The sequence below is a fragment of the Parus major genome, chromosome 20 (assembly GCF_001522545.3).
Source record: "Parus major isolate Abel chromosome 20, Parus_major1.1, whole genome shotgun sequence".
Taxonomy (NCBI): Eukaryota; Metazoa; Chordata; class Aves; order Passeriformes; family Paridae; genus Parus; species Parus major.
Genome location: NC_031788.1, coordinates 11,971,727 through 11,996,822, shown reverse-complemented (window position 1 = coordinate 11,996,822; position 25,096 = coordinate 11,971,727). Strand labels below are relative to the sequence as shown.

General features: G+C 45.5%; 1 protein-coding gene across 1 annotated transcript in view; it reads right to left on the bottom strand.

Annotated features, from left to right (window-relative positions):
- The window catches only part of BMP7 (bone morphogenetic protein 7), a 40,897-nt gene extending 17,589 nt beyond the window's left edge, over positions 1-23,308 (bottom strand). The window contains exon 1 of the mRNA XM_015647943.2: positions 22,795-23,308. Coding sequence (XP_015503429.1) covers positions 22,795-23,308 — 514 coding nt within the window. The remainder of the gene's footprint in view (positions 1-22,794) is intronic.
- Positions 23,309-25,096: the final 1,788 nt, after the last annotated feature.

Genomic DNA, 25,096 nt, shown 5'->3' with positions numbered 1-25,096 from the left:
CCCAGGGGTGACAGGGACAGCCAGTGTTGGGGTGTGTGTTATCCCAGGGGTGACAGGGACAGCAGGTGGTCCCGTGTAACCCTGTTTGTGGGTACAGAAGCAGGGGGTGAGTGCTGGGAGGAAACAAAGGCTTCAAGCCAGTCCTCCAGCAAGGGGGAGGAGAGGTGTCAGTGCCCCAGCCCAACACATGAGGCAAGGCACCCTTCTTGGAACAAATTCCAAATTAAACAGACAAGTCAGACAAAGGAAAAGGGGGAAATGGAGGTATGAGGGGATGAACTGACTCGCCCAAGGTCACAACACATGACATTTTAAGAGCTGAGGTTTGAACCAGCCACTTCCTATATGTCCCAGTCCTGTCGTCTGTCCACTTGACCTCTCTGCAGCTTGACTGCACAATTCAAGTAGTTAGCTCTGAGATTTCCTTGGCAAAGAATGTATGTCTTTCTACAGGCCTGATTTTCTTCTGGCAGCAGCAAATCCATTGTGTAAATCCATTGACTTAAAGGGAATTACTCCTGAAAAAGAGGAGTTTCGAGCCTGGGTTTGGAAAGTGCTGCTGATATTTGCAGCTCTGCAGGGTACAAAGGCAGCTCAGCCATGGCCAGGGTGTCCCTGTGGCAGGGCCAGAGCGTGGGGAGGCTCTGGGAACAGGGCTGTGTCCAAGCATGGAGCAGCCTCAGCGCTGCTCTGCTGGCCGAGGCTCAGCCGCTGGCCATGGACTCTTCCTCCTCCTCTCTCACATCCCTTCTGTGAGGAGTCCAGTTTGCCACTGTGTGATTGCTGCTCGGGGAAAAGCTGCAGAGCTCTTACTCATAGCTGGGATTCATCTTAGAGGAGTTTTTGAGGTATGAAACCTCTGAACTTTCCAGGACAAAGGTGATTAAGTTTAGCAAATGGTTTTATATGTCGAGCAGTCTCTGTAGCTCCTCTACTAAAACATCTCAAGGACAACTTCTAGTGTCTCATACCCTGATGTGGAGGAATATTGAGAATATTCACCACTGTTTGTAAAAGACTTGGCAGGCTACAACTGCCCTGGACGTGCTAGCAACACTATTAAACATGCCATAATCCCTTTCCTCCAAAGTACTCCAAACACAATACGATATAAAGAGCGTAATTTCGGTTTTAAAGGCATTCATCTGCACCTAAATTAAAAGGGAACAAAAAAATACCTTAATATGGTATATATATATATCATTCCTTTAACCACAAATGTAGAAGTATGAGTATAATGCAGTGTGGCTTTAGTTGCAGCTGTTAGCAGTAGGATGTACAAATATGATTTGCTTCCAAAGACATGGGAAGGCTGAACTTCCAGAGGAAGGTGGGTGCAGTTTTTCTCTGCGTGTGTGATGACAGCTACATCAGCCAACACTGGCCTTTAGCTGCACTTTATACACAAGGTCTGACAACAAGCACATGAAGATGAAACTTTTTGGGGAGCTGCTAAAGTTCACAGCAATTCCCACTGCTGAGCCCTAGAAAAAATGTGTCGTGTTAGTATGAAAAATTAACGGCCAGGGTCATAAAATAAAGAGCCCCAAAGTTTGAACTTTCCCATGCTTTGCAGATGTTTGGATATAGGGTTTTGGCCTGAGCCATCTTTAGTGTTAAAGCAAACATTCCTGTGGCTATAGTCATTAAGATCATGAAAATATGTGGATATGTAACTGAAGAAAGAATCCCAAGAAACCCTTCAACTCAGTGTTTATTGTTTTTCCCCTTTTTCTTTGCACTCTGGACCTATCTGCTGACCCAGAAGTAACAAATCCTTTCAGAACTAATTTATGAGAAACACTGACCCTGAATCAACATCTGTTAGATGACTGCAGTAAATCTTATTACATAATTAAACACCAAAATCTATGTTAAAATAACGTTAAGGGTCTGACTCGAACTCATAAAAGCAAGACTCTTCATTAGGAAGGCTGAAATCCTATCCCTAAGTCATGCTGCTGTGCTGGTGTTTGGGAACATATGGTACAGTATGTCTGATCAAGCACTTTTTGTAGCCCCCTGTAATACCTTAAGCACAACAGCACGGGGTAAGCAGGGGAGCATTCAAGGAGCCTGAGTTTCCTGGGTTTGATGGGTGTTAGACCTTTGACAATGCTGCAACTGGGTCATTTCCAGTTAATTACCTGAGGAGCTGGAAGGGGGAGAGTGAGGGGGAGATCTAAAAAAAAAAAAAAAAGGCAGGGGGGGATATTTTAAGTGTTCACTGAAATGGGCAAGAGAATTCCTGCAGTTCTTTGAGTGTGACTGTAGTTTCTCTATTAGATTTACAAAATCCATGGTCCCTATTGACACAATGACCACAAGAACCTTTTGGTCATCCTTGGAGGACTTAATCTCAGCTGTTTGTTAGCCACTAATGTTAAATTAATGTTAAATGCTCCCTTAAAAGACATCAAGCATTTTGAATATTTTCTGGATATGCTTCATAGCCCTTCTGCCCACAGAACTTCAACTCATCTTTGTCCCAGGCTCGTAGTTCTCACAGATCTACTACCCAAAGGCTTTGGTGAATGGTTTTAGCCCAGATGCTAATTTCAAACATTGGAAATTCCAGCTCACAATTCAAATGTCTTGGCAAGGCAGCTGCTTGGAGAGGAAGCCAAAGCTCTGGATGTGCAATCAAAGGTTGTAAAATAGGAAAAGGAAGAGCACCATTGAAAAATAATTCTGCTATGAAACAGACTGTGTGCCTTGACTGTGGGAAACCAGGGCATTTCCTCTCCTTAAAAAACAATCCAAAGTCACTCACAGGTGATGCATGTGCAAACACGAGCCTCTCCTCATCCTTAGAGGCATTATTGCATTTTGGAAGCACAACCACTGCAGACAAATTCTGGCCTAATTTAACAAAGGGCTCAGAATTTGTAAATGTGTAAAATAACCCCTGGCATGGTGAGTGTGGCAGTTAATTAAAGTTATGGTGGATGGGGATCATCAGACACTCCCTCTGGCACAGTCCTTGGGAAAGGTGGAGATGATGGGAGTAGAGAGCTGTGGGATGGAGGAGGAGAGCATCAGATGCATGAGGAAATAAGCAAGACACCAAAAGTCGTGGGGGGACAATTAAGGTGATGCAGCCAAAACAAGGAATATCTCAGGCCGGTGGTTATCAGTAACTTGGCCACACCTGTCACAAACATGCAAGTCAGATCAACACCTCTGAAAGGCTGGCCTTGCCTATCTGAGCAGGATCTGAGTGCTGCTCTATCTGATACACAGAGGGCTCCCAGCCCTCTGAAGTCCTTTGTCTCTCCAAACCTCTGTTGTGGGCTGAAGGTGATGCAAGAGGGGGCAGGACACAGTTGTGCAACTGACAGGGATGGTTAAAAGAAAACAGGATGGATGCATGTGCTCAGGTGTGAAGTAGCCAGATATCAGATCCAAAAATATGGGAAAGCTGGAGATAAAATGTCAACAAATACTGGGTGCTTGTTCTGACCTGTGCTGAAGATACAGAACTTAAAAACATTAGCATACAGGGATGAAAAGGTGTAGCTGTTGATATTTAGGACTTGGAGCAATACAGTTAAAGCCAGTACCAAAAAAAAATAGTGTTGGACAGAAGACCTTGTGGTCCTGATGTAGCACCCCAGGTGCCCAAGCTTCCAAAGCAAATTACACATCAGCATAAAGTGGGAACTTAAACTGATCCCACGTTTGGTCATTTTCACAGCAAAGAATGCTGAGATTAGAAATAAGCACCACAACTGTTTGCAGCTCCTTTGTAAATCTCTGCTGGCAAGTGCAAAACCAACCTGAGCTATTTTCTAACTCTAATTCTACAAACACTGCCTGGACCCTGGGGTTGTGTCAGGGGTTGATGGTAGGCAAGGGATCCTGGTGAGGATTGCAGGGCTGTTATTTCCCCCAGCACATCCCAGCTCAGCCCTGGGACCCAGCACAGCAGTGTCAGTCACCAGCCCCATGTGCTGAGCAAAGCACCAGGGAATCATAGCTAGAGATGTTTTGGTTTTTTTCCCCAAGAATGGCTGTGTTAAAAAATAATTGTTACTGAAGCATTAAAAAGATTATCTAAACACCAGGGAAGTCAACAGAAATATTTTCACTTTTTTCAATGGATTTCATGGGAGGCCAATCTCACTGCTTAGGTATTTTTGCTTTCTTGTTTTCTGAAGATGCAGAAAACTGCTTTACAGAACAAAACTCAACAGCAGATGAATAGAGTCCATTCTCAGGTTGCCAAACTGGGAAAGCTTTGGTAATTCCACACCTCTTCCTCCCTGGCACATTTGGGTGATGCACTTAGAGCAGACTTTGAATATATAAACAAGTAAAAACTTAAAATTTTCTTGTTAACGCTTTCACCTGATAATATGTTAATTGTTTTTATAAGGCACTTTGAGAGCAGTTGTCTCATTTATTGTAGTGCTTACAACAATTAGAGCTACTTGTTTCTCATTTACAATGGAAAAAGGCACCAGAAGGAATGTGCAGTAGGATGTCTGTGACTTCTTCACTCCCAAAAAAGGCCAGAAGGGATTTGTAAGGGACTTTAATCTCAAATAGATTAAAGGTCCTGAATTCCTGAGTCTGAAAGATAAGTCAAAGAAAATAGATTCCAAAAGACAACACCCCCTTCCCTCAGCCTCTCAGCCAGGCTTCTGCTGAGCCATCAGCAGTTGCCTGAGAAACCCCTCAGAGACTCAGATGCCAAAAAACCTTCTGCCACACTCTGGCATTAAGATCTAACAGGTTTTCGGAGTCTAGCTGTGAGGTGAGTTTAGAGGGGAGGAAAGTCTTTATCTGCTCTCTCTGCAACAGCTGCAGAGCTACAGAAAATGAGCACTGCTCCTTCAGAGGTGGCTGAGAGCTGCCTGGATTGTCCTGAGATCCAGAGGATCGATCTCAGCCTCAGCATTCCCACCAAAGATCAAACTAAACTCTGACTGACACATTTGCATCCAGCAGTGCAAAATCTAATTTGAATTTTCCAAGAAACTTCACCTTTATTTCCCTCCATCATCACCCCCTGAGATGGAAGCCAAAGCTTCAGAAACCCTGTTGCATCATTTCAGGAGATTCCCAGAATCCAGCTGCCCTGGGACCAGCTCCACCTGGGCCCCACCAGCCCTTGTCTCCAAGGGAAGCTCCACTCCTACCTCCTGCCTCGCCCTCCTGGCTCCCTTGGGAAGTGTATTCAACTGGAAAAAGATGTTCCCTTCCCCAGATGAGCTTTTGGGTGGATGCTGTCCCATGCCAGCTCCCCAGAGCAGCGTGGCAGGAGGAGCAGGGACCTCCAGCACGGCGGGAGGGAGGCCAGGGCCACCCCTTGGGCTCGGGGCTTGTGCTGCTTGTGAAATGCAGCTGTAAATTTTCGGGATGCCAAATTCGAGACCTCTTGATGGGCTTCTAATTAACAGGCATTAAATGTTCCCTCTATAAATTGCACTTCTTTGTCTCTAAAATTGGTGGATAAAACCATGGCACTTATGAAATATAGGCCTTTTCTCCTTATGTTGCTGAGGTTCAAGAAGGAGGAAACCAATTAGGGGAGGGATCCAGCGGTCTCTGCAGCTGAGAGAGCCTACTGGGCTCAGCAGGACGCCTGATTGAGCAAGAAATGCGAGGTCAGTCCTTATATTTTTCAGAGGAAAAGGGGGACTATAATAAAGATCATTGCAATAATGTCATGCCAGGCCACAGTCTGTGAAGGCACATGTTTCCCTCCTCATTGTGCTTGACAGCAAGAGTTACAGGGGCAGTGGCAGGAAATTTATAATGGCAAGAATTTGGGAATGCAAAGTTCTGTGATTGGTTTTCATTTGTTTCATTCCCCCGGCTTCATGATTTACATGCTGACATTAGGCAGCTAAAGCAGCAGTTACAGAAATATTTGAAGAAATAGTTAAAGAATATATACTGGGAGTTCTATAAATGGAATAGAGCAAATGTCCTGGGGGGTGTGATGGGATATATTTTTACATTTTTTAAAAAGGAGTGATAAAAACAGTATTTGGAGGGCCTTTCACATGGAATAGTTGCAGCTCTCCAAGTCCTCTAGAAGCTAGTGCAAGTTTTTGGAAAAACCTAAGGAAAAACCAAATACAGCCTAGATTTTGATCTGTCAGATAAGCTTACTAGAAAAATAGCCTGTGCTTTTTCCATAACTCAATAATGCATCCCATCCCCAGGGATTGCTGCCATCCTGCCACTTCCAAAACGCAACCTGTCCTTGAGCCACAGGCTCAGCACCCCCAGATGTTTGGGGGCTCTGGGCCCATCTGCCCTGTCCTGCTGCCTCGTCCCTGTGTGCCCTTTGCTGGAGGGGCTGCTCTGAGCCCAGGCACAGCTCAGCAGAGGGGAACCTGCACCCAGCTGCTCCCTGCTCATGGACCCACCTCACAGCCAGGCAGAGGGAGGAGAAGGTGACAAACAGTTCCTTGCTTGGTAAATTCAGTGTGTGCCAGGGCAAAGTCCTGCCCCATCCATGGGTGGAGAGCAGGACTAATGCACTAATTTCAATGAAGATGAAAACCAGGCTCCATAAATCCCCATCCCCAAACCCAGAGGTTGGAAATTCTTCAGTGTTCATTCTGCAAAGTGATCTGGGGTAAGCATTTTTGCTTCGAAAGGGGAAAAAAAAATCCCTCTGGAGTTAATATTCTCCTTTTAGCCATCACTTCATTTTTTCAGCTTTCAGCATGGAGCTGGTATTGCCAGCAAGACCACCTAGCCACAAACCCAGCAGGGAGCTTCCAAAATTCTTCTAAACACTGACTCCTTGTTATAAATTGAGAAGTGGTAATAGCAACAGTGCATATCACATCTGTGCCAGGCTTCAGGCCTGGGAAGCAGCAGCTCCCTACTGCAGAACACAACCTGGAAAGATCCTTTCAGTCCACACATGTATCAGCATTAGCCATTTCTTTGTCAACAAATCCCTTAATACGTAGCCTTTCTATCATGTACAGATGTCCAAAAAAATAATGGAATACTGTACTACAAGATTAAACACTTTAATGTCAGCATATGTGTTGCATGACTCTGAACAATGGCATCATTGTGCGTGTGCAAACAGCCGGGCGAGGGAAGATGGGTTTAATTATCTCCCAAACAGCAGCAAGTTCTTCCTGACCAAGTCAAACTTCAGCTAGCAAGAGCTGCTCAGGACAGAAATTGGGTGTTTCTCCCTTCCTGGTGTTCCTAAATGGGTGCTCTAAATCGTTGTACCCACATCAGGCAGTGCTTTGGAGCCACCTGCATCCCCTGGAGCCACCATGGAACGTGGAGTGGGGAGCAGAGGATGCTGTGAGTCACCACATCCTCTCACCCCATGTGTCACCCAGGAGCCTGTTCAGTTAAAAATTCCCAAGTATGGTCGATGGTAAAAGGGGAAGCAGTCACTGGGAAGGAAAGGACAGAGAGAATCGTGCATGTGCTGTCTGAATTCAGAGACGTTCCCTGCTGGGATTTCCCTGCAGACACTTTAAGGCAATGCTGGATGGTAAAACCATTTCTTTTTTAAAGAACATCCATGGAGTATCTGGGCAGGTTATGTACAGGTAATCCATTTTCTTTCCCGAGTGTACCCTGATGGGTACCTGCTCAGGCTGTGGTTTCTCTGCTGAAAGCAGAGCCAGACCAGATGAAAGGTATTGTGAAAAATTTACACGTGGGACTGCTCTGAGAACACAAAATTCTCCTAATAGTAAACAGACCGATGGTGGTGTGACTCCTGGTGCTGTTTGCTGTGTCTGCATGTGTATCTGGGGAAAGCAAAGTTAAATAAGCAGGGAAGAGTTGTGTTTCTGCAGAATACCTTATTCACAGCCCCATCACGTGAAACACAGCAGCACATGGAGCTGTAATCCATCTGCAGCTGCTCTAACACACTGAGGATTGCTGTGGGATTTGAGTGGTGTGAGGGAATGGAGAATTCGGGGCGGGTGACAGGGAAAAGAAAAAAAATGGGAGTTCATGAAGCCTTTTGACAGGCTCCCTCTATTTCTACCTTCATCCTCCTGGAATCCACTATAAGGAGATCTCCTGCAGGGCCCTCTCCGGGCTCTCAGATCTTGTTTTTCTTCCTCCTTTCACAGCAAAGGGGGAACCCAGGACAGTGCTGACCTGGGGATTCACCCCACCAGCTCTCCCATTCCCAAAACCTTGTGGGTGGCTGTTTTCCAGAGAGGCAGGCTGGGGACTGTGGTGATGCTGCAAATCATGGCTCCTGCTGTGTCCTCCCCACTGGCCAGTGTGGCCACCACAGATGTCCCCAGCTCTCGTGTGGCACTGGGAGCAGGATAACAGAGGCTGGTGTTCACCCTGACAGACCAGGGCTGTTGTGTCTGTGTACTGAGAGATGGGAGGCACCTGGAGAGCAGCTCCAAGCCAGGGGCTCCTGCAGGGACCAGGGCTGCACAGGCTGAGGTGACAGCACCCAAAGGCAGCCCCAGCTCTGCTCCACACCCTGCTCTAGAAAAGTCCCTGCAGCCAAACTGAGCAGTGAGCAAAATGACAGGCAGAAGCTTGTTATTGCTCCTGCTTTCTTTTCTCTGTCTGCACAGCATGGAATAAAACAGCCTGAGAGCAAAGGCATGCTGCTAACACATCTCCTAAATCCTCTGGGAGCAGCTGTGGGAGGTATGTGAAGATGCAGGAGCACACTTTTCCCCCTTTGAGCAGAGATGACAGCTACATCACTGGATCTTTGTGACTCAGGGGACAGCAATGCTGCTTCCCTGATGCTGTGGGATCAGGGAGCTGTGTCTGGCCAGGCCAGCTTCCCAGGAAAGCTGTGCCAGCGTTAGGTGTGAATTACAAGTCACAGGTTTTGCCAGTGCACCCAAGGGTCACCGAGATAGTGGCAGTCTGGAGGAATCATGATGAGGATCAGGCTGAGGTGGCAGCCACAGCACAGAAAAGGGGAGGTTTGGAGGAGGAGAAAGCAGGAGGGTGATGGGTGTCTCGAGGGGGAAGAGGTTGCAGAGCACAAAGAGGGAGAAAGGTTAAGTGGCAATAAGGTTTATTGAGAAAAATAATCCCCCAGTCCAGACACTCGACAAATGGGGCCCAAGGTGCTTCCTGCAACCTGCTCTGAGACTGAGCAGGTCTCAAAATATCACTGATGCAAAAACCAGCAGCCTGCCCTGAGTGCTTGTACACACAGCCCTGAGCAAATGGAAACATCCCCAGGCCCAAGGAAGGAGAGACAAGTGGCTGAGCAGATCTGCTCAGAAATAAAGTGTATTCAGCCAGGGGAGATAAGAGGCAGTGTGAGACACTGCTACAGGCAAACCTAAAATGGGGGAAAAAGCCCACAAGAGGAGGACTTGGAGGAATATGGGAGCCTGCTGGGGGCACAGACACCTCAATGTGCAATTGGCATGTGCAGAGGAGATGCAAATTAAAATCAAATCATATTATACTAACTCTTCAGTGCAATGATTCCATCATGCAGAGATGTAACAGGATCAGATTTTTCCCTTGAGTTCCAGTACCTACACTGGGGCAAAGTAATAGGTCTTCAAATGTATTTGATAAATCAGATTCCACTCATAATAAACAGCCTGAGTCAGGAATTTTGGGAAGGGCACTGCCTGAGCATCTCTGATGTGTTTATACAAAACAGACTAAATGGCTAAAAGTACCTCTGGTGTCTGGAGACCGAGTTCCAAATCCTCCTTCCAGGGCCAAAAGAAAAGTTGTGCTCATAATCTGATGCTTTTAAGCTTATATGCTAATTATCTTCTACGACGTGATTTTTTTTCAAGCTGCTCTCTGTTTTTTATTACTGTTGCAATATCATTCTATAGCATAAAGTTACTTAAGACAGCAAAAGATTCGACACTTGGATAAATGATAGAGAAAGAAGGACTGGATTCTGGCCTGGTACAGCTGGTTTAAGGTATTTTAGAAGTAAATGAAATCAAATGAGAATTTATAATCCTTCCTGAGGTCTGGATTCCATCAGACTAAACTCATTAGGCATTAAGGTGCAGGTGCAGCTAAATAAAGGATTGTTCTGCTTTTCTTAATGCCATAGATTCACATCTTGAGTTCAAAATAAAAGTCTTTTAAAAGCACATGTATATGTTGTGCATCTACTGGCAACACTTGAAAGAGAAAGCTCAGCTGATGGAATCTTCAAATGCCTCATTTTTGCCAAAGGAATGTGCCCATTTCTGCACCGGCTGTGCTGAGGGACACGAGTGGAGAAGTGACTGGACATTGGCCTCTTAAGGCTTATTCATTTCATTTGCATTAGACTTCCTTTCATCTGCTGAACAGCTGCCCAAATAAATAGCATAAATCTAATTTAATCCTCCTTTAATATCGTATTGCCACAACAATTCCAGCGTGCCCCCAAATGCTGCAGGAGTGAGGGCCTACACCTGCACAGGCTCCCCAGGAGGAGCACGGCAGGAGCCCAGGGAATCCAGCCTTTCTTGTGGCTTACTGGGATAGAGGAAAAATAATTAAAAACCAGTTTCCCAGGTTTGGAGCCATACAACTTGCTGGGTTTCTCAGCTGAAATCCCAGGTTCTGGAGCTGAGAGAGCAGTTTGTGGGATATTACAAAATAAGCAGCCGATATCAGGCACGAGGCCACCAGATAAGGATCTCAGCCTTTGATTGTGATCAGCAAAATCTCAGCTTGGAATGCACACACCGAGCTGTGCCCCACGACCAGCTGGGCCTTTGGAGCTTGTCTGTGCACTAACAAACATCTGCAGCCCCAGGCCAGGGAGAGCTGGGAGATTAGGGGACAACAAACCATTGAGGGGAAAGGTCCTGCTGCCCCAGAGGATAAATCCCTGCCAGAGCAGTGCTCTCCTTGCACCCAGCCTGTGTCAGCCACTGCCTCTTTCTCAGGTGTTCTGTACGTGGGAGGTCCAGTGGTATTAACACAGTTTATAGTTATTAGACAGAAATGAAGTATTTGGAGAGATGTTTTGGAAAATAACCACTAGAAACTTCAGTTACTGCTTACAAAGACACTGTGGAGTGCCCTTCCTCATGCAAGTGTGACTTTGTGACCTAGTTCACATTTTTCTTTGAGATCATCATGTTTCCTCTGTGCTGCCAAGAGAGGCGAGCTCAGGTGGGGCACTGGGTTTGGGACAAGGGACCTGGAGAGGAGGTCACTGCCTGGAATGACCCTCCCTGCCAGCACCACTCATCCTCTCACTGTCCTTTAGCCTGTGGTGGGACTCACAGCTTATGCATAGGAGCTTGTTGCTTTCTAGGAATATTTGCTGTGCAACACATTTATTTTATTGAGAAATAGGCAGGCGGCTGTTTGCTCTTTATTAACTCTATACAGCCCTGAGAACTATGAATATTAAAGACCTGTGAGTTGCTGACATCCACATATACCCCTGTTTGCAGATGTAAAATGCTAGTGTCTCAGAGTGATGGCAAGTTTAAGCTGTTATTTCAGGAATGTCCTCAGGAAGATAAACATGATATATCCACGTACAGAGCATGAGCACGTGTCTGTCCCCTTTAAACGTAGGTGGCCCATGCCCCAGGCATAACGGCATCTGAAGGTGAGGCAAAGATTTATTTGCAGTTTAATTCCCACCCACGATCCCTATTATACAAGAGGAATTTTCTTTTGGTACAAGATAAGCCCATCAGTGACATCAGCAGCACCTAGCCCTGCATACCACAGCCCTGCTGGATTCCTGATTCGAGCCTCTCACAAGGGCTGGGCCATCCAGGCCTCCTGAGTCAGCCCCTAACAACAGCATTTTCTGTTTTGTTTTGGTTTTCGTGTGTCTTCAAACGCAATTCTGCAATTGCAGCTCTGGGGTAAAAGATCAGCTGTTGAAATCCACCCTGGTGTCCCCACATGGGGCTGGTATGAATGGAGGGAGCGCAGCTCACGTCCTGCTGCCTGCAACTGGGACAAATAGTTCAGAAATGAGTGTGTGGGGTTTGTGAAAGCATCTCTGGATGAGCAGGAGCTCACAGCACTCTTGTCCAGCTCGGGGTCCTGCCCAGCAGGCTCTGCTCACTTGTTGGGCTGCAGGGAGGAAAGATTCTTGGTGTATCAGCCACACTGGCTTAGATTGACCCCCCTCCTCTGCAGGATTTCCAGTGAAGCAGCTCTCACCCCACAGCTGTGCAGTAATGAGCAAAATGACAGTTCCTGTTTGCTGAAGAAATATTTGGGGTTTGCTTGAAAGCGTTTGTGCATCGTTCTGGATTCTTTGGTGTATTTCTGTATTCCCTGTGTCAGGTTTTAATGTAGCAGAACGCTCGGAGATTTCTGTGGGTATGGACTCTAATATTCTGGTAATTTGATTACAGTGCATGCCATGGATTGCAGGAACTATTGTATCCAGAGGTCAAAGCTGTGTCCACACCAATGAGAGAAGTTTTATACCACATGTCTGATTTGCTTCTCCTTTTCACCTGTCTCAGGAGACAAATGATTCATCACACAGTGCTGAAATATCTTCACCTCCTGATTCGGGCCAAGATTAAGAGTGGTTACCCAAAAGTTTCTTTTTGAGCTGAGGAGAAAGATCTGTGATGAATGATTCTTTTTCAGTTCTTCACTCCTGCAGCTTATTACAAGTATATCTGTGTAATTAGGGGGCCCTGTAGTAATGTTGTTAAAATACAAGTGGGCACATTTATTGTTTCCTCCAAAAGGAAACAACCAGTCTCTAGCAGTTCTGGTTTTTCCCTGCCTCAACTGAACATTTACTGTTTTGTGTAGCTAGCAGATTGAGGCTAAATCTGCTTCTTTTTCCCCCCCCTTTTATTTCTTTTTGTTAAAAAGGAAGGAAAAAAAATCCCTTCCATTCTGTTAACAAATGCAGGATTTTTTAGGGATATGGTCAGAAAGGGGAACCTAAACTCAGCATGATGTTTATAGTACCACACAAGCTTCAGGAAAAGTGATGTGCAGTACTCTTTATTAACATCTAAAAAGTCCCTGTGGGATTATAATGACTGCAGAGTAATAAACAAATAAAAGTAGCAAGATTAAATTGTTCAGAATTCTTTTAGTGATGGAAGAAGCAATTAGCTTTAACCTTGAGAACCAAGGGAAGAGCAGCTTATGGCAGAGCAAATACAATTAGGAATGGATTCCTCTTAGTGATGACTGGTTATCATTTGTGGCATTACAGATAATTGTCTTATGTAAATAAATCGCTAAAACATGGATACAAAGGAACAATACTCAAATGTAAGCACCAGAATTTCTGAATTACAGTAATTTTTAATCTTCCATCTAAACGACAGACCTGAATTTGCTTTTCCTTGTGGTGCCAAAGGACTCACTTTGTTCCAGGGAAACACCACCAGCCCTATCTCACCAAGGGAGAAACTCTTCTCTCCATCAGAACGAACACTCCCAACTACTGATACTGTATTATCTTATGAGCAATATTTTAGTTCTTCTCCCAGAGCTCTTCTGGTCTCTTTTTAGAAGTTTTACAGTCACTGAGCTGTGGGAAGAACAATCGGTCGAGCCGAGGGAGCCCCGCCAGGGCCGAGGCGAGGCGCTGCCAAGGGCAGGGTTTGGCACAGGGGCTGCAGTGCCAGAGCTCCGGAGGATTTACAGCCCCCAGGCTGGGCACAGGACACCCTGCCAGCTCCTGGGATGGTGTCAGGGCTGGTGACTTCACCGCCGGGGTGGCCCGGGGCCAGGCTGGGGATGTTGGGGTGACATCAGCGGGGCTGTGCGGAGGTGTGATTCAGCCCAGCATCCCCAGGAAACTCTGTGCTCATTGGAAAGGCACTTGTGTGCACCAGGGAAAAGCTCCCAGGGTGATGCTCTGCGCGATTATCCCGCTCCCCTGCCGCACAGGGAGCTCTTGCTCGCTTTAATTATTGCTCAGGGGGAAGCTGCTTTCCCTCTCCCCTCCTTTTCCGTGGTTTTTTTAAAGAAGGTGGCTTTTAAGAGCTTGCCATGAAGATCTAAGTTAAGGGATTTTCTCTGCTACAAAGCCTGCATAGTTTCCCAGGCCAGGTGGACCCGATAGCACTGACTGCATGCTGAAAAATCTCATCCCCACCCTTCAGGCACTTTAATTGTAAGCCTTTCCAGATACACTGGATAAACACTGTCAAAATGAACCTGAAAGGGTTGTTGTTGTTGGTTTAGCCCTGAAATAATTATGAGTTTGTCTGTCTAATTACAACATAATCTTGTTTAAACTTGGATGGCTATTTGCAGTATCTCTTAAATGAGGTGGAAGCAGAAACACTGGGGGTGGAAAAAAGAAATAAAATTCACAGTTCTTCCACTTTGAGAGAAGGAAAAAAGAGGTTCTGCTCCTGTAAAATTTAATTCAACCAGCCAACAAAATGCTTTAACTTGGAAGCTACTGTGGTAGGATAAAGATGATAAAGAATAGTGTGGAACCTCCGAGATGCAACAGAAACTTAATCCTCCACCGATAATATTTTTCAAACAGTGTAGAAATAGTTTAAGGTAATTTACGGGAAGACTTGAGTGACAAAGCACATTACTTGAAGTGCCTTTCCTTCACTAGGCACTTTCTAAATTCTTTCTCTTTCATTTCTTTACTCTCAGGAGACTTTTAAATCCAGTGAACCAAAACAACACTTTGTTTGTTGGTATAGCACAGGGCTGGCACGGATGGCAGACACTGCACCTGTTCCAATAAACTGGGGAAATGGAGAGATAAACCATAGCACTCATTAAGGGGAATCTACTGAAACATGAACAATTTGTATTTTGAATATCTTCCAGGAGTAAAAGGAGAAATACATAAACAGACTTTGTTTTTACCATTAGCAGTTTAAAATAAACTTTGTTTAAAGGGAACTTCACACTTGGTTTACGTACAAAGGCAGGCATACCACTAAAGAAACAATGATAATGCTTGATTTTCTTTAAGAAAGGCAAATGATTTTATCTAGCTGCTCCTATTCTTCTAAAGAAAAATTACCTGTTGGCAGTTTAACCAAAATCAGTTAATTCCCCTGTTCCTGAGTTGTGGCAGCTTTTCTTGCTTTTGCATTTTCTGATGTTGAGCAATATCACATTCTTACAGTCTGGTTCAGAATGATCAGAGGAACAACATAAACTAAAGTCCATCTGTTCATCTATTAATAAATAACTAAAATTATTGGGGGGTGAGGAGGAATTGTCTGGATCGTTAGCAACAAAGTTTCTTGCAAAACAGCTTTTTTCTAGGCACAAGGAATATACTATGTAATATCTGACAGATTATTTAAAAATCCTAAATAAGAAGAAGCATTAAGCAAGAGTTCCTCAAAGGATAAATTTCTTTAAATGTTTGCCTTGATCATCAGAGCCTGTGCTGTTCAACATGCCATACATCTCCCTCAATTTCTCTCTCTCACACACACAGCATTAAATACAAAATGTCATGAAAATTCCTAAGTATCATTTAATGTTGGCAGCCCTGCACTGTAAAGCCATTTATATAAAACTGTGGTTGGCAGCTCTCACTCTTCCATGGGAACAAATTAACATTGGCATTCCAAACACAGGAAAGTAAGGAAATTAGAAACACAGTTTATATTTGGCCAGTGCTTTGAAATACTGTACCATGCTACTGATGTCAATTAATGAAAAGCAGAATTTTGCGGAGAGGGTCTGGTTTTGAAACACATTAACACACGTTAAACATGTTTGCACAGGAACTGGATTGTAAGCATCTTGGTTCCAAAACAATAAAGCAATTACACTAAAACTGGTAGTCTCAAAGTTGCCATTAATTCAGTCCACTCAGTCTGGAGCTCTGAAGGATTTTCACTGGCTCTGAGATGTAGATGACACAAATGTTTAAAAGACTGGATAAAGCGTGGTGTGGTGGGGATTACACCCATGATGGCTTCTCTGTTACCTGCTGGAAATCAGCTATATTTATGTATAAATAATGGGATTGTAGAACATTCACCCAGATAAAGGGGGGGCTCAGCAAACTTTGTGGTCCTCGTCAACAGAACAAGCATTCCCAAAAGGGCTTTTTGAATTAGAATGGGTACAATCTTTGCTACCTGCAACCTTTTTTTGTAGCAAAGATTTCTACTGACAAAATCTTCAACACCAAAAAAATCTAGATGGCAGTTTATCTCCTGGCACAGTTCCACTAACTTCAGTGGAATCACTCCAGCACGGAATTTGGCCCCGCAGCCTCTACAAGGCGCTGTTTATTTGTACTGTGATTCAGATATTTTGATACCAGGAATCTTTCAGCACTGAAGTTTCTCCATATGAAATATGTCTTGTATTAAGAAATATCAGTTTCACATTTTTGTCAAACATTATTTGCTAAATTCTGTTTGTTGCAAGGATGGGAATTCAGCTGTAGTTCAACAACAAGGATTGGGCTAATAATGATAAGCAGTGACTAATAGGAGCTGGTGCATGTTTTGATTGTTTGCAGCAAAGGAAACTTCCCTCAGAAACAATTTCAAGATTAGGAGAGAAAACTCTGTGAAGCTCTAGCAGAAACTACTGCCTGCTCATTATTTCAACACAGGGGCACTTCTTTGGCCCAATTCTGCTCTCAGTGGTGCTCATGTAAATCAAGAGGGACTTTATGGGAATTACTTTGGACGTGAAGTTGTATAAATGAGACCACGGGGCCAGCTTCAGTAGAAATTTGACAATTTACACCAATGAAGACCTAGCCAAGAATTTTCTCTTGGGTTTCCATTTTTCCAAACTTAAGCATGTGCAGAACTTTATCCATGTGATTAGTCCTTGTGTGTAGTCTCATTTATTTCAAACAGTTGTGAGGGAAAATCTTTATCCTGAAAATAATTTAAACAGATCTCTCATTTCTTTAGAAGTTTCTTCCGTTTAGAGGAGAAATATACATATATAAAAGAGCATCTTTTATTTATATATAGTAATGGTATGTATTTTTGATGTATATATGTGGTTAATTCATAGAAGTACTTTGATGTAGGCCCTAGAGAGGAGGACTGGAAAAGGTTTAAAATATCATGGTCTCTTAATGCTGTATATCAACAGGTAGTCTCTTTATCTGGCATGCTATCAAAATTTGCTTATTGTGCTCTTGCTCAGATGGCTGCATCCATCATTGCGACTTCTCCCTGGTATTCATCCAGTTAGGACAATTTAGAGGCATAAAACTAAATGTGTTATCATTTTAACCACAAATTAACAGTTTCCATATAAATATTAGCATTTCCTCACTCTGTTCAAGGACAGCAGCCCTAATGGCACTAACTGTATATTTGATTTAAACTAATTAAAAACAGGGGCTGTTGCAATTTAATATATTGATTTTACCAGTGGGACTTAAATCTTTTATAATAAGTGTACACAGCTGCAGCACTCACCCACCACCACTCTCAAACCTAATCCCTGCATTCCTCCTGACAATAACATGACAGGATCCACACATCCCAGTATTAGCCTTAACCCCGCTGACACTGCCAGAATGTATTAAACTAAAACATCACAGTGTCCTATTTAAAAGGAGCCTGTCAACGGCTCTGACTGGGCTCTAATAGTTATAATCTTTTTTTTAATTAATGTTTCCAACCACTTGTGTAACCTTCTCTCACACGTCTCTCCCCGCCGACCCGAAAATGTGTTTCAGGCTTATTTCCAGGGAATGTAGCGCCTGGTTTCGTGCTGCCTGTCCAGGGGCCATTAAAGCTCCTTCTCAGGGGGAGTGCTGGGACACACACACACACAGACACACAGAGACACACAGAGACACACAGAGACACACAGAGACACACAGAGACACACAGAGACACAGGCATGGCACAACTGGGGGCACTGGGAGCAGGTCCTGCACGCTCCACTGGTGCCCAGCTCCTGTTGTCACAAGACCTGGCCATCAAGGCTTGTCTCCTTCACAGCCCTTCAAGAGCTGCTGTGTTTTGGCTTCTAAACTGCAGCTCAGGAGGGGGATTCACCCCCCCAGGCCAGCCTGTGTGGGAACAGAGGAAAGAGCCTGCTCTGGGATAAATCTGCTGTGTGTGAGCCGATGGGGACAATTTCCAGGTGCTTTTTCCTTGTGTGAGGACATCTGTCCTTGGCTGCTCCTTCCTCTGCTACCAGCACACCCACATGGCAGAGGTAAATACCTCCTGTCCTGCTCTGCTGTTTTACACCTGGATATTAGAAAATTCATGGAATTCTCTCTGGGATGGGTCTGTGCATTCAAAGAATACCTACTGATCACTTGCAGCATTGTCAGTGTCCTTCATAACTTTACTTGGCTGTGAGCTTTCTGCCTTAGCCAGCGTTACACCACAAGTGCTGCACATATCCACACTGCACAAAACAATTATGGGATGTACCTGTTCAGGCTTGAGAGCTTTTAACATCGTTAGGTGGAAGAGAAGAAAAAAATAAGCCGAGGGTTTGGCCTAATGTATGGACAAACCATGTGATCGGGACCAGGCATCCAGGGCTAACTTTTAATCTGCTTTGTTTCAAGTGGGAAATATGTGAAGATCAAATAAGTTCAAATCCAGGTCAAATATCCTCGAAAAATCTTTGATTTATATAAGCAGGAAAATGAGGTTTAAAAGAAGTGATTATGAAAGGGTTACTAAAAACACAGCTGTACGCGTACTCTTATATCTGAGGCTCTCCAAAGAAAAACTGTGTGACATCTATATTAACCTTTGGCTGTACACCAATGAAGGCCTGTAGTGAGCTGGAATGCAAGGCAGCCCCTTCCAAATTTTAACACAAGCCAGGTTACAGCTGCAAATGCCTGCAGCCCGTGCTCACTTTATAAAGTATTCCCCGAAGGAAATTTTTTAACTGTTATAGAATCTTTTTCTAATACCCTACAGTGTTAAAGCTTGTTATTAAAGGGCAAAGAGATGGTTCTCTATGCCAAACACTTGTCAACAAAAAGGATAGCCAGATGGTATGAAATAAAAGGAAACTTGGGGGCTCTTCAGCTTCTTGATTTATATTAACAAAAGCCACTTTCAAGTGCTCCTTCCAAGAATGACTAATTCCCCCCCCTCTTCTTTTTTGCCAGGATTAAACAATGTTGTTCATTTTATAATCAACCACGAGACAAATTAACAAATTGCGTATCACTTGTGCCGACTCTTTTAAAAATATTCTAAGCAAGTCTGTTTACCAAGGCAAGTTTACCGGCATAAGGACAACACAATTATTTTTAGAAGAGAAGGTCTAAGTCATCTAGAGGATGTTTACTCCTTAGCTGCTGTTTATAAACTTGAAATTAAACTTGTGCAGAAAATGCTTTGCATTTTTTTCAGTTCCTAAAATGGATCCATTTGTTAACTGTATGGGACAGGATCTGAAATTTAATTCCAAATGCTAAAATTACAGTAATAAATTTTACAAAATTAGCCAATAATTAACTGGCTAACTTAGTCAGACCACTGTGGCTAAATTCTCTTTTAATTTACATATAACTTCATTCTTGACACAACTCCATTTCCCCATTCATCTTAGCACAGGTGAAAGCTATGACAAAATGTAGCCTGTAAATTAACTGGTTATAAATCTAAATCTAATTAGTTGTCAGGATTTTACAGTAAGTAAAACTTTGCTTGGTACAAAGCTCTCTAATATCAGAGCACCTGTATTCTGGTTCCTCCCTACCAATACCCAGCATAAATTCTCTGGATCAAATATACAATGTACCTCCATAGAAATCAATGTATGGGGGTTTTTTGTTGGGGTTTTTAACTATGTAGCCCAGTAAATCTTGCAATGTAGCTTTTTAAAAAACATCATTCCCTCTAAAGTTGTTCAACTAGATGGATGCAGAATATGAATAAGGCAAAAAAAAGTGCTTTCACAGATTAGCATTTGGAAGCCTGTAATTATTGTTTTTTATTGACTGAAATTTCAAAGTATTATTTCTTTACTAGCTTTTACTTCCTCCATGTTAAAATGAAACTTTATTATGCTGTGACACTTCCTCATTGTGATGGCTCTGCTATAGTAATAAAAGCCTACCTGTGAAATGCAATGCTCACAGAGTATCTCTTACAAAAGTAGGACACAGTTTACTGCAGTCTGCATTTGGGAATTCAGCTGTGCTTTAAAAGGGATCATTGTAGAAAGTCTCCAAAAAAAATCAGTTCTACAATAGATCTTCTAATTTTCCCTGAATGTCATAGAAAACTGTACGTCTCAAAGCAGGTGTTGTGTTTGATTATATACGGAGTGAGTGGCTGCTCTAATTCATTAAAACCTCCATAAACAGGCCTGCCTTTGTCCTATAAAGATGAAAGAGGAATGACTATAATGGGATGAAAGGTGTGCACAGTGATGAAGAAAGCTATTATAGATCTATGTCCTTTTTAAACTCGTCCTGGCATGCACTGTTGACAAGGGAACAAAACAGCACAGATAAACCTCCAAAATGCGCCTTGCTCAGAGTAATTCCACCTGTCCTTAAAACTATTGGGTTTTGCTTGTGCTCTTACTACTCCCTGACTATGCTGACAGCAATTAAACAAAATCATCATTTAGGATTTTGCATAAAGAACACTCTTGGATTTCTAAGCTGGCAACAAACCCTGGCAGGATGAAATGAATTAATATATCCACAGCAGTCATCAAACCATGGCAGGATGTCGATTATCGGGGGTTATGGCTTTTACAGGTGAAACCTGCTCCATATAAAGTTCTCATGTAGACACAGACATATTCAAAAATGTAACTTTTATTTCACATTTACGGATCGATTCTTCTCCCTTGTATTCGAAATAGCTGATGGCCTGACCATTAATTCTTTCTTATAATTCTTGCCTGAGCTGACAGGGAGACTCTTCCTTACACTGTGGGACAGGAGCACTGCAGTTTCACTGATGATTCAGTAAATTACTACACCTGAGGAGCAGAGCTGAACTCCCTCCCATTATGTACTTACATGTTTCATAAAGTTCTCTCTACTGAAATGGAAAGCGAAGCGCAAATTTCGCTATTGTTACTTCACCATATTTTGTCTTCTGTTCAGAACTCTCCTTGCTCTCGGTGCAGGACCCAAGAATTACAGAGAACAGCATTAGCGAGGTCACCCTTATCTTTAAAGTCAAATATTTGACTGCCATTGGTACTTTTGACTGCTCAAATATTTGATTTTAAATGTATCATTGCTCATCGGCTCAAGTATCCAGCAGTGACTAGACAAACACTGTAATTCCAAATGGAAAGCACCAGCCCTCATAGAGCACAGCCCCCGGGCCAGATGTAATTCCGAGCTTCCCACTGTGAAGCTTATGGCAGTTAATAAGGAGGCGCAGCTCATGCAAACTAGAGCTCTCCCACAGCGTCCCGTGGCTCCTTATCATGCAAGAATTGTGCCGGGATGGCTACCGTGTCTAATAATTATTAACGTGTGTCACAGAGCCTTTCCAGCTGCTGATCTTTTCGAGTTAGTTAAAGTGCTGGGATTAGAGAGGTGGTGCTTTAGGTGGTGATTCAATCTTTGCTGCCTCTGAAGCTCCATACAGTGGAAGTGTCCAGAACAGCGAGATCCATAAAGGTGTTAATGGATTTATTGGAGACGGGGGTTTGTAATTCCTGGCAGGTTATGTGCCAGAGGTGTGCTCCTCTCGCACTTTGCCTTTCCCTTTGTTTGGGACAAGGTCTGAGCCGCTCTTGTTTTGGAAATACAATTCAGTTCTGCCTTGAACTTGCAGGCACCCAATCTGTACGTGTGTGGTTTAAGAGCCGCACATGACGAGGTCTAAAAACGGATAGAGCGAGCCAGGTCTGTAATTACATATTTAAAATAGAATGCGCACCCTGACAATGTTTTACTCAAATCCGGCCAAGTCAGTCCACACGGGTGTGCAATCTACAGCGAGCAAATAGAAATGAGATTGGGCCGTGGCATCCAATTAGAGAGGCCTAGTGAGGCGCATACAAAGCGTGCCAACTCTCGTATCGTTTGCATAAACCCATCCACATGTGCTTGTGAAAAGAAGCGAGTTAGCGGCATAAACCGGGGTCAACAGGAAAAGCTGCAGGAGTAAATAAGGATTTACTGTGGAATCCCTCCCAAGCCATTAGGAAAACATGTGCGAGCAGCTCAGCTCCTTCGGCCGAGGGAGCGCGGTGCTGGGATGCCGCAGAAACCATCCCAACCATCCGCCTCCGCATCCCCGCATCCTGCATCCCGCACACCGCATCCTTCATCCCGCACACCGCATCCTGCATCCCGCACACCGCATCCCGCACACCGCATCCTGCATCCCGCACACCGCATCCCGCACACCGCATCCTTCATCCCGCACACCGCATCCCGCACACCGCACACCGCATCCCGCACACCGCATCCCGCACACCGCACACCGCATCCCGCACACCGCATCCTTCATCCCGCACACCGCATCCCGCACACCGCATCCTGCACACCGCACCCCGGCACCGGGAGCCGTGCCCTGCTCCTGCCCGGCTTTTCTTCCTCGGCGGTGTGGGATGTGCAGCAGACACTAATCGTCCTGTTTAACTCCTACCTGCAAATCCCATTTCTGACGTGCAGCAACTACCAAAGGGAGAAGAAGACAGAGACCTCGGTGCGTGCGGAGAGCTCGTGGCTGTCCAAATGCTGCCATGGGAAGTCAGAGCCCCCTCCGCGTCGATGCCACTCAATTACCGCCTGGCAAAGCAGCCCTCCCGAGGGTCGCTACCTGCCCTTCCTTGCCCAGGTGGGCTGTCACCCACCTGACCCGCTGGGAAACAGCTCCCAGCCGGTGCCACCTGCGCCACCAGCCCCCGTCCTCCCGTCGGTGGGCACTTCCAGCCTCCCCCCGGTACGGTTCCCTGCCCGGTTGCCCCGCCGAGACCGGCACTCACCCAAGTTGACGAAGCTCATGACCATGTCAGCCTCGGTGAGGAAGTTGCTGTCCTGCAGGCTGGCCAGAGGCGGCCCCTGGGTGCTGAAGATGGGCTTGTAGGGGTAAGAGAAGCCTTCGCCGTCCTCGGCGGCGGCCCCCGCCGCCCCCTCCTCCACGGACATGGCATTGTAGAGGTCCAGCATGAACATGGGGGCCGAGTTGTGCTTGCCGTGGAGGTGCGGCCGCGGGCGGTGCGGCAGGCCGAGGATGGAGAGGATCTCCCGCTGCATCTCGCGGCGCTCGGGGCCGCGCAGCCGCCGGTGGATGAAGCTGGAGTGCACCTCGTTGTCCACCGTGAAGTCGGCGAGCACGCAGCGCAGCCAGAGGGCGGGCGCGGCGGCGCCCAGCACCAGCAGCCAGGAGGCGGGCTGCCCTCGCCCCGCCACCGGCATCGCGGCGCGGCGGCGGCGGCTGCGGGGCGGCGCGGGGGGCGCGGGGCTGCCCCGCCGCGGGACGCGCCCCGCCACCGGCATGCGCGGGGGGCGCGGACGGACGGAGCGGCCCCCGCTCAGCCCCCGCGGAGGCGCCGCAGCCCGCTCATGGCCCGAGGCGGCGGCCGGGGCTGATCAGCGGCACCGGCCCATGGACGGGGCGGCGGCGGCGGCCCGAGGCGCTTCCCCCGGCAGCGGGAGCGGAGCGCTGTGCCCGCGTCCCGCACGCCGCGGAGGAGCCGTGTGAGCGGCGCGGCTCGGCGGGGAGCGGCGGGAGGGTGTCTCTGGTGGGAGGAGCAGGCAGCTAAACCCAAGCGCTCTCTCTCGCTCGCCCGCTCCAAAGCGCTCGGGAGAGAAAATCCCTGGAACTGCCTCGAGGAGGGACGTCTGCTCAGGTTGCTTTTCAGGATGTTTGTGGAGGCTGCGGGCTCGGCGAGAGGCTGAGCCGGTCCCGAGCGCCTAAATTACCGCGAACGTCATTAAGGAGAAGACACCCCAGGAGGGAGGGCGGTTTATGAATAAGGAAGGGGCCCAAACTCCCACAGACTTTATAGATGCGAGTACATCGGCTGTCTGCACAAGCACGCGTACACAATTTTTTTTCTCTGCCTACTCCTTTTTTTTTTTTTTAAGAAGTACACATTAGAAGAGAGTGTCCGTGACAAAACCGACTCCATTAAATAATTTAAAACGTGATGATTATATATTCACGTACATAGACACGTACGTATATCTATGTGCACAAAACCCCGGGTCATTTTTTCCAGCTGGCAGGGGGGAGAGCTCATGGAGAAGAGTTAAAAATCCGGAGAGGGAGATATTCTCTAAGAATGCTAAAACCAGGAATATTTACTTGAAATGAAACCACGAACCTGTGCACACGGGTGGTTCATGCCCTTCCATTACCCTGCACCTTTGCTTTCCCATTTCCTTCTGCTCCTGGTACATGCCATTTCTGGGATACTGCCTTGAAATGGACTTCAGCTTCTTAAAACAGGGACTTTTTTAACTCAGTGGGAGCAATATCTACAGTAATGGAGCCCCAGTCCCAATTAGCCCAGGCAGATGTCTGCTACAACATCTAATAATAAATAATAAACAGTCATTAATAATGATAATATCAGATGACAAATGTAAACTAGTGCTTCCCAAATCTTACTTGGAAAGAAGGGGAAGCTAGGATGGTCAGTTGGGGTCACTGAATCCAGCTTGAGGTAACCTCAGAAACCATACATATATACATTAAGTTTATGCTGATATTAGGATTCATTCCTTGGGCAAAGGAGGAAGAAGAGGGTGGAGGATAAAGGAGGTCAGAGGTTTTGGGGGGTATTTTTTTGATTGATTATTCATCTAATATTTTCTGATGAGCAATATCCAGTAGTATCCAGCACCAGATCCTGCAACTCTTTTGGAAATTAATATTTAGCACTTCTTTTAGTTTTATATTTCAAATCTTGGCATTAACATCGGGTAGCCAGTCAAAAAACTGCATGGGAATCATGATGAATGATTTAATGTGTTTGCATGCAGAGATGTGCACCCCTTAATAACAGGGAAACTGAGGCATCACGTAGAAATTACTCACAGCACTATTGAAATAGTGATGGAACCAACACTAAACCCTCAGCTCAGACCTAACACACGTTTAGGAACGGCTCAAGCTCTGGGAGGATGGAGAGGGCAGGGAGGTTGTGGAGCTACATCCACCTTAGGTAACATGAGAGCACTTTCTACACTCCTGTGGCAATCCCCCCTGTAGCTGCATTCCCAGTGCTCCCCACTGATGGAAACACCAGAGCTGCTGAATTTTGGCTGCCCAGTTAAGAT